The sequence below is a fragment of the Galeopterus variegatus genome, unplaced genomic scaffold, assembly GCF_000696425.1.
Source record: "Galeopterus variegatus unplaced genomic scaffold, G_variegatus-3.0.2 Scaffold287, whole genome shotgun sequence".
In the NCBI taxonomy this organism is placed as follows: domain Eukaryota; kingdom Metazoa; phylum Chordata; class Mammalia; order Dermoptera; family Cynocephalidae; genus Galeopterus; species Galeopterus variegatus.
Genome location: NW_007726398.1, coordinates 30,641 through 40,942, shown reverse-complemented (window position 1 = coordinate 40,942; position 10,302 = coordinate 30,641). Strand labels below are relative to the sequence as shown.

Sequence of the window (10,302 nt, the reverse complement as noted above, 5' to 3'; positions counted from 1 at the left end):
CTCCCTCCCTCCCTCTCTCTCTCTCTCTTTCTTTCTTTCTTTCTAACATTTTTGTTTGTGGAAGCATCGTATTGTGCTGGAAAAAGTTCGAGTGTAGTCTACGTCGAGTTTTAGTTTTTTAATATAGGTTTATTCTTTCCAGCAGTTAATCTGGTGTGAGAATAATCTAGATAGCAGAACATAAAAATGTGGGAACTTGGCTCTTGCCCTGGTTTTATCATGAACTTTGATTTTCTGGTTTTTAAGGAAAAGAATTAGTCAGATTAAATGATCTCTAGAATTCCTTTCCATTCTGTAAGTTTAAGCAAGCTGGGTGGCATAATGAATGATCATGACAGTACCCAGGAGTTATTTTGCAAAGAGAAGTACCCAGGAGTTATTTTGCAAAGAAAAGTGAAGTGACTGGCAGCTTCTATTTAGTGGATAAAAAACCGAGTGGGAGAATTAACCAGAACTGTTAGTGTAATTCATTTGCAGGTCTAAAGAGATTCTTTTCCTTTAGGAGTTGCTTGCTGGTTTGTTCTCATTTGGCTTTTTAAAGAAAATTTGACAGTTCTACTTGTTGTAGAATCTAGACTGTATTTTTCAGGTTTTAAATACGTTTTCTTTAAGAAACATCAATTTAGTAATCTAAACTGAACTGAGTATCTTGTGAACATTTTTTGAGCGATGATTGTTATGAATGCAGTATTTTAGTCTCCGTTCAGCAAGCGGTGTGAACTGTTTTTCAGTTTACAACGTGTGGCTCATTATTCTTTAATATTTTGCAGAAATTTTAACAGCCAGTAGGAACTCAGGGACGTGGAAGGGTCTTAAAATGCATGGTCCTAAATATATACTATTTTTCCTGGGTGTCGCACATGCTTCCTCTCCCAGATTTTTTTTTTCTGCTGACTTGCCACATCATCATTGTATTTGAGAAACGTTGGAAGAGTCACTAAAACTTTGAAATTCTTTTGAGGGTCTTGCCTGAAATAGATTTAATGTGACTTATTTGGAATACTTTTGCCTATAAAACTGTGATTTATAATTTCTTGGCATTACAATTACATTTAGCTTTTACTTTGTGATATTAAGTGTGGGAGAAGTAAAAAAAAGTATTTTAAAACATGTTTGAAGCCATATGCAAAAATAATTGTGTTCTTTCTTCCTTATCAACCAACCCTGAAGCTGCCAATATAGTTTTTACTAAACAGAATATATTTCCTGCAAGCTCGTTTTTACCATGGATATGATTTGTTTCTTGGAATTACATGCTATCAAATTCTGGTTTCCTCTGTAGTCAACTCTAATAACAATGGTTCTTGAAAATGCTATTTTCTTTTAGAACTGAGGGGGTTTTGTTTGTTTTCTGGTTTTATGTGGTTAAGAACAGGGATTACAATTGAGGAGTTTCTTACCTTTGCAACAAATTTATATTCCTTAATTTGCTTAACAAAATTTTTGAAGTTTTCTTGGGTTTTAGAGCATCTTTAGTTCCTGCAGTTCATTTTTCTAACAGTTGGGTGCCTTTTAAAATTAAGTAGCATTTCCTATTAAAATTAACATGCAGTTGTTATGACTACTAGTATAATAAAATAATATAAATATTCTTAGATGTGTTGTAATTTGGCATCATTCAAATAAACTGGGAGATCAAGTTATGCCAAAGAGAAAGTTTTCTTGCTTGTACTTGATATTTAAAAAACATTGGTATTCCGGGGTGTATTAGTTCGTTTCTGTTGCTTATAACAACATAACCTGGAACTGGGTAATTTGCAAAGAAAATGAAATTTATTGCTTACAGTTTTGGAGGCTGGGAAGTCCAAAGTCCAGGGAACACATCTGATGAGAGCCTTGTTGTTGGGTAATGCCTCTTCACAGCAAAAAAAAAAAAGTGTTACATGATGGAAGCAGAGAGAGAGAGAGAGAGAGGCACTCTCGTGTGCTCTCCTTTTAAACCATGAGAACCACACCCATGACCACCACTGTTAATCCATTCACTAGGGCATGGTCCTCAAAATCTGATCACTCTTCCTGGCCCCACCTTTCCATTACTGTAATGGATTTCCCACACTAGCAGTTATGGTGGGGATGAAGCTTCAGTGAGTTTGGGCAGGGGTGGGGGGATGTTCGATCTGCAGCACAGGGTAAAGATTAACTGCTTGTTTTATATTTTATTATTAGGCTCATTAGCAGTGGCTCAAGATCTGACAGAAGATGAGGAAACAGTGGAGGATTCGATAATCGAAGATGAAGATGATGAAGCTGAGGTGGAGGAAGATGAGCCCACAGACTTGGTTAGTGCTGCGCACTATTTAATACATCTGTGATGTGTGTAATACATCTAGAACTTATCCTTTTTATAGGAAAATTCCACATAAAAATTCTGTATTGATGGAGAGAACAAATCTATGGTTATTAGAGGGGGAGGGACAGGGGGAAGGGGACAGATTGAAGAATAAGTATGATTTGTAACAATGAATATGCTAATTTTAAAATTCTGTATTAAAATTCTCACTTTTAGAGATTTGTTACTGCGATCAAAGTGGATCAGATTTGGGAGAATAGGGGCCAGTCATTGAGGATAGAGCTTAAGTATTTTCTGGAATAGAAAAAGAGACATGAGGGCCGGCCCGGTGGCGCACCGCTACAGTGCGCTGCTTGTGAGCATGGTGGCGCTCCCGCCGAGGGTTCGGATCCCACATACAGACCGGTTCCCGCTCACTGGCTGAGCGAGGTGTGGGTGCAACACCGAGGGTTGCGATCCCATTGCCGGTCCCGGTCCGGTACGGGTGCGACACTGAGGGTTGCGATCCGTTGCCGGACACGAAAAAAGACAAAAAGGAAAAAAAAAAAAAGAAAAAGAGACATGAAAACAGTAAGGAGGGTAACAGTATAGTGGGAATAGCCCTGGACCATGACTTGATAGATTTGGAATACATGCTGCTTAGCTTTTTGACTTACCTCTCTGGGTCTTAGCTGCTTCTTTCTTGTTTGTTTTCTTTATTCAATAAACAAGTATTTTTTAGTCTCTGCTATGTGCCAGGCAGTGTTCTGGGGGCTAGGATGAACAAACCAGACACTTTCTGCTCTCTCGGGCATTATGTTCTCAGGGTAATGTAACCCCCTCTGTGGTTTGGTGGTGGGAGGTGAGGTGCAGACAATAAACAGTATATAAAATGTGTCCTGTGAAGAGTAAGGGGGGTAGAGAAGATCTCTTAGAAGTTGTCCAGCTTTGAAATTTTTACTGTACGTGTAGTTATGATATGACATTAAGAAAATTGGGCTGGAATCGGAATTGTTACAGCATGCTTCTAGCTAATTTTATTTCCTCTCTGGGACTACTGTAGTGTATCCTACACAGATTTTTTTTTTCTTTCTTTTTTCATGCCATATTTGAACCTGGAGTTCACAGTTCTTGATTTTGTCATTCCCTTCCATTAAACCACCAATTCCCTATTTGTTTTCCTGTTAATTCAGTATCAAAACAATTAGCCTTGTGTATAGATTTCTCCTTCCCTTTTGACTTATCTTCATTTTTATGGAGTATGCCTTCCAGCTAAACTACTCTGCTTGCTGTTTTGTTGATGTTTTTGTGCATCTGCACATGCTGTTTAATCGGAATAGAATACCCTTACTAATTTGTGTACTCTCTTAATTCCCTCTCCTTTAGGAAACCATTACTGATTACCTGTATCTGAGGTCTTTTGTATGTATAACCGGAGTTTCAGGGTTTATAGTAGAGCTCTACATCTTCAACCCAGTTCGTTAAGTGAACACCTTCAACTAGATCAGTACATTCCTGCTTGAGTGTTGGTGATATTTGACTGTTCTAAAAGTAAAAGTGCCACTTGTGGTAAGATAACTTAGGGTGACTATTGGAAGGGAATCCATCCAGGAACTTAGGGTTAAAAATGGCATTTAGGACTCTGAAATTTGGGCATGCGCAGAAATTTAGTAATGAATCACATTGTTATAGCCATTTTTCTGAAATTACTGGGGCTGTCTGGCACTGGAATGTACTTATTGTGGAGGAAGAGGGTAGAGAAAGGAGCTGTTAAATATTTGGTGTTCTAATAATGTTGGCCAGAACTTCTCCATACGTTAATCATTTCCCTTGCCTTGAGAACCATTAGAAGAAAAAGAACAACTCTGATTGTCCACACTGGCCAATTAGTACAAAAGTATTAGTTACCTTCTGGTTTGCTTTTTTTCTCAAATCAGAAAGTGGTTAGGCTAGGTCAGTGTTGACTTTCTTTGGACTAAACCGTTATCAGTAGTGATAAGCTTGTGTATAGGCCATCTCAGAAAGATGGGCTCCGAGAGCCAAAGCTACTACGAAAGTCACCTCCAGAAGTGAATGAGCTAGAATATTGCCAGTTGTTATTATTCCCAAGATTTCTGTATTATTAACTTATGCTCATCTGCCAAGTCATCAAGGAATTGGGGGTAAGGAAGGATCCTTTGCCACTGGGCCTGCATCTTGGAGTCCAGGAAGGAAAGGGGTTTTTTTCTGAAGATCTGAGATACCAACAGCTGGTTTCGATGCAAGTTGTTGGTTTAAAATTTATTATCAGTGGAAACTTTTTTTTCCCCAGCCATCTTGGGTTTTCCTGTCCCATTGATTATCCTTCTGCTCTGTAAAGCTGAGGGTTGCAGTTTAGCTTGCTGTCATTCCCTGAAAGTATTTTTTTTCCAATAGAAATGATAGTGATTTGTGTATTTATTAAAACAAGAATATAGTAGTAATAATATTAGCTAACTTTAAAAAAATTATTATTTAAAATAGATAATATATTCAAATGGCTCAGAATTTAACAAGGTATATGGGCCGGCCCGGTGGCGCACTGCTACAGTGCGCCGCTTGGGAGTGCGGTGGCGCTCCCGCCGAGGGTTCGGATCCCACATACAGACCGGTTCCTGCTCACTGGCTGAGCGAGGTGTGGGAGCAACACCGAGGTTGCGATCCTGATGCCGGTCCCGGTCCGGTACGGGCACAACACTGAGGGTTGCGATCCGTTGCCGGACACGATGATCCTGATGCCGGTCCCGGTCCGGTACGGGCACGACACTGAGTGTTGCGATCCGTTGCCGGACACGAAAAAAGACAAAAAAAAAAGAATTTAACAAGGTATAGACTGTCCTGGGCTCAGTTTAAAATGAAAAGTTTCTCTTGCCCGCCTGTCCTCCTGCCACTGAAGTCATCTCCCTATGTATAGGCAACCAGTGCTACCAGTGTCTTTACTCTTCTTCTGGAGATAGTCTGTAATAGCTGAAATATTTGGAGCTTTACTAGATAGCAGGTACTAAGCATTATACATCTTCTTATATGCTGATTTAGCTATAAGATAAATGAGTTATTTACCTGAACTTATATATACTTCCCAGTTTTCTGTAGCTAGTGTCCCAAACATTTACAACTTTTAAACTCCTAAATCAGTCATCTTCAGTCTTGGCAGCAACATTACCTTTGATGTCAAAAAGTGAAGGTCATCAAGTGTGAACTCTTACCAAATTTTCTACTTTCTACTTCTAAGTATTCACCCCTTCTTGCCGCATTTTTCTCCTTGATAATGAGTTGTCTTTACTCTCTTCTAAGGCTAGCCCTTCCACCTTTGCTCTGTCCCCATCTCATCCTGTGAGATTTTGTCACATGATTCTTTGCTTTTGTAACTTCAAGCATTGATTCTTCTCAGTGACTTAATTCTGTTAAGCTACACATGTGCTTGTATCCTTTCGTCCACCTTAAGCCACTACCCACGTTCTTTTCTTTACCAGCATCAGTTACTTCTTAAAAGAGTAAGTCATACAGCTCATCTCTTCTCACTTTGCATTCTTTCTCTACCATAGTCTGGTCCCATGTATCTAGTAAAACTTCTTGCTAAGGTTACCAGCAACCTAATTGCTGAATTCCTGGCATGTTTCCTATTGTTATCCTGTTTGAGTTCTTTTTAGCATTAGCTGATTACACCTTCCTCAAAACCCTTCACGTTGGCTTCTCTGGCACTTCTTAGTTTCCCCTGCCCACCTGCTGCTTGTTGGTCTCTTTCTACTACCTTCTCTTCCCCTGCTCACCCATTAATGAAGTCACAGGTGTCACCCACTATCACCTTATGTTGCAGACTTTCAGATCGCATACCAAGCCACTTACCTTAGTGGGCTTCATACCTGTATTTCTAGTTCTTTGCAGGATAGCACCATCTGTGGATGCTCCATAGATAGCTCAAATTTTGTATGTCCAAAAAGGAACTCAGCATTTACCTTCCATCCCACCTCCATAAACTTTTTCTTGTTTTGGTGTGGCTCCAGTGATTTGAGCTGTTGCCTTATTGCTTCCTCCATTTCTTTTTATTCCATAATCCCTTAATCAAATCTTAAGGATAATTTCTCTTGTTTCTCTTGTATACCCTTATAGCTTATGGTTCCAGCCTCCCTGTCTCTGGTCTGTCCCTACTTGTGAGTCTCTTTTCCCAGGAGTAGAAACTTACTGTTACTATCATTAAGTATATTTAAAATATAACACAGTTTCACAGTCAACAAACAAATGTTTGAGTACCTTCTCTCTCAAGTGTGTGAGCTGGGTGTGGAGAATTTTAAAAGTATTTTAAAAGACTTCTGTCTTTGAGAAGTCTTATCTATTGGGAAAAAGTATTTTGCATAAATGAAAAGTAAAAAGCCATAAACAGTGGTGTGCTTAAGCATCTCAATTTATTAAAGGTATGGAAGCTTCAAATATATGAAAATTTCTGTAATCCTCATTGAGGCCTGGAGAAATGATGCTGCATTGAGTTTTAAATTTTTAAGTATAAAATTAGTTCACATTTGGGCCGGCCCGGTGGTGCACTGCTACAGTGCGCCGCCTGGGAAGCGCGGCAGCGCTCCCGGTTTAAAGTTTTAAGTATAAAATTAGTTCACATTTGGGCCGGCCCGGTGGTGCACTGCTATAGTGCGCCACCTGAGAAGCGCGGCAGCGCTCCCGCCGAGGATTCGGATCCCACATACAGACCGGCCGCTCACTGGCTGAGCGAGGTGCGGGAGCAACACCGAGGGTTGCGATCCCATTGCCAGTCCCGGTCTGGTACGGGCGCGACACTGAGGGTTGCGATCTGTTGCCGGTCACGAAAAAAGACAAAAAGGAAAAAAAAATTAGTTCACATTTTAAAAAAGCTTTCTTGAGATACAGTTTATGTGTCATAGAATTCACCTGTTTTAAGCCTACAATTTAATGATTTTCAGTAAGTTTACCAAGTTGAACAGGACTAATCCCAGTTTTAGGATATTTCCATCACCCCATAAGATCCCTGGTTGCACTCTTTTAAAAACTGTTTCTCCAAATTATGTGATTGATTCCCACAGGAAAGTTTTTCTGTTAATCAGAATGATGCTTGAGAATGGGCAGGGGGGCGGGGGTAGGGGTGTGGGGGTGGTCAGAATGTGGTTGCAGGCCACATTCAGCCATGCTCATTAATTTATGGATTGTCTCTGGCTGCTTTCACACTGCAGCCACTGAGTTTGAGTAGTTGCAACCAGGGATGTTATGGTCTGCAAAGCCATCTTTGCTATTTGGCCCTTTACAGAAAAAGATTATCAGTCCCTTTTCTAAAATATTGCAGTTAAAATTGTGGTCTGAGTACTAGCAGCATTGGCATTTCCTGCATGCTTTTTAGAAATACAGAATTTCAGGCTTCTCTCTAGACCTGGATCAAATGTGTAAGATCCCCTGGGAATTGCTTTGTGCATTGCTGTCAGATTCACTGCTCTGGAAGTTTTACTTTAACTAATGAGATACAATGATACTCATATCACTAATCCCAACAAAGCCATGGAGAAGCAATATTTTGCCCCAAATCTAAAGAAGTCTTTATTTTTAAATAATGATGTATTTTTCTGTCATAGTAATCCCTTTTTCATGTTTTTATTAGGCAGAAGATAAAGAGGAAGAGGATGTTTCTAGTGAACCTGAAGCTTCACCGAGTGCAGATACAACTATCCTGTTTGTAAAAGGAGAAGGTACAGAAGAACTATTAGTTTTAATTCAGACATAGGAATTTTTTTTTTTTTCCTTTTTGTCTTTTTTACTGACCGGTAACGGGATCGCAACCCTCGGTGTCGTGCCCGTACTGGGGACCGGCAACGGGATTGCAACCCTCAGTGTTGCGCCCGCACCGCACTCAGCCAGTGAGCGGGAACCAGTCTCCACATGGGATCCAAACCCTCGGCAGGAGCGCCGCCGCGCTCCCAAGCAGTGCACTCTCAAGTGTGCCACCGGGCCGGCCCCAGACATAGGAATTTTTAAATGACAGGCTTGCTTTGGAGGGGAAGCATTGGTAATGCTTAAGATCTTTATTCATCTTTCTCTTTTGCATAACAAGTATGATGCAAACAAGTACTGTGGAAAACCTTTTTTGAGAGCGAGAGAGAGATATGTAATATGAATACCCATATCTTTAAGGTAGTATTGCTGGCCTCTAAACTAAAGGGAAAAATAAATATTACCCAGTTTAACTAGAAATTAAATGTTCTTCTTCAAAGATAGTTGTTTTTAAACTTTTTCAGACTGCCTTAGCAAAGTAACTGTCATACTTTGAGTATTAAGTGTTAGTGAAATATTAAATCTTCCCAGTTAGGCCTTGGTTAGAGCCTAGGTATTACTAAAAGAAAATGAATACAATGGCTGGTATTTTTTCAGGGCTATATTTTCTCAATACTTTGCATGTATTATTTAATCCTAACCCTATGAGCATGTATTATCCAAACCCTATGAGCATATTTATCATTGAACTGACATTTACAGAAGTTAGGAAACATGTCCAAGATTACCCAGCTCATAAATGGATTGCGGAGGCAGGATTCAGAGCCAGATCTGTTTGACCATACAACCTGTGCTGTACTGGGTGAAACTCAGCTCTGTAGATTACAGTATGATTATTGAACACTTAATATTGAGAGTTATTAATTTTCTAGGTCTTCTCAAATTTTCTGTTTTATTTCTGTGTACTTTTTAACTTTATACCTACGAAAAGTATAATTTGATTTTTTTGTTTCTGTTTATTTTGTAGCTGCCTCCTTGGATCTTCCCTTCAAATTGCATTTTGACTAATTGCTTAAAATGGATAGGGATTGCCTGATTAATTTTTTATGTTCTAACGAAAAACTAAGTTTCAGGTGTACCTGTTGACTTTATCTTTCTGTCACTTTTCTCTCCATTTATCTGTACAGTTAATATACTGAGTTGGAGGTAAAGATGACCTCACCAGGATTTGTAATCCTGCTCCAGATAATCTTGCTGCTAAAAGTACACAGCTCTCTCAGACCACATAATCTGGATGTGATCTGGCCTGAACTTGAGATGCTCAGTTGAGCCCCTAAGTTGAAATGCTAGGTACCAACAAAACGGTTTTAGTTTATGTACCGATCCCGTTACTAGTTACTGGGTGACTGGAGTATTGTATGGAAAAGGATTCTGAAACCAAGTCCACATGCAGCAGGAACGGATACCAAAATCCATTAATAATGTCTACTTTGTAGTTTGTACTCTTTGAATGTGTTCTAATTTTCTTGTCTATTATTTTGTTTCTCAGATTTTCCAGCAAATAACATTGTGAAGTTCCTGGTAGGCTTTACAAACAAGGGTACAGAAGATTTTATTATTGAATCCCTGGATGCCTCATTCCGTTATCCTCAGGACTATCAGTTTTATATCCAGAATTTCACAGCTCTTCCTCTGAACACTGTCGTGCCACCCCAGAGACAGGCAACTTTTGAGTACTCCTTCATTCCTGCAGAACCCATGGGTGGGCGACCTTTTGGGCTGGTCATCAATCTGAACTACAAAGACCTGAACGTAAGACCCTCTGAGCCTTTTTTTTTTTTTTTTTAAGTTAGAGATGGATGGATTGGACAATTGATATTGTTTAATAAATATTATTCTATTCAGCTGAGTGCCTTTTTTGTGATTGGAACTGTGATAGGCACCAGGGAGGCAAAGATAAATTGCACATCTCTGTCTTCAAGTCTGTGACCCGGTGGGGGAGATGGACAAGAATGGACACTATAACAGTGTGATAAGTGATAGATACTAGAGAGAGATGTTTGCTAAGGTGCTGTTGTGTGAGAGTGAGAGTGGAAGAGACTTGAGCTGGATCTTAAAAGGAAAAACAGCAGTAAGCCAAGCCACACAGTGGAGTCTGCTACTTATTCGGATGTTAATACATATCAAGTAACTTTTGTACCTCTTTTTGCATTTTGCCCATTTTACTGCTTCTGTTTGTAAATTTTGAAGACTTTCTGTACCTGTTTTTCCATCATTTTATACACTCA

At 39.6% G+C, this 10,302-nt stretch overlaps 1 protein-coding gene across 4 annotated transcripts in view; it reads left to right on the top strand.

Annotated features, from left to right (window-relative positions):
* SSR1 (signal sequence receptor, alpha) overlaps window positions 1-10,302 on the top strand; it is a 42,657-nt gene that overhangs the window by 2,082 nt on the left and 30,273 nt on the right. For all 4 annotated transcript variants that reach the window (XM_008567038.1, XM_008567037.1, XM_008567040.1 and 1 more), the window contains exons 2-4: window positions 2,167-2,279; window positions 7,905-7,992; window positions 9,564-9,826. In XM_008567038.1, coding sequence (XP_008565260.1) covers window positions 2,167-2,279; window positions 7,905-7,992; window positions 9,564-9,826 — 464 coding nt within the window. The remainder of the gene's footprint in view (window positions 1-2,166; window positions 2,280-7,904; window positions 7,993-9,563; window positions 9,827-10,302) is intronic.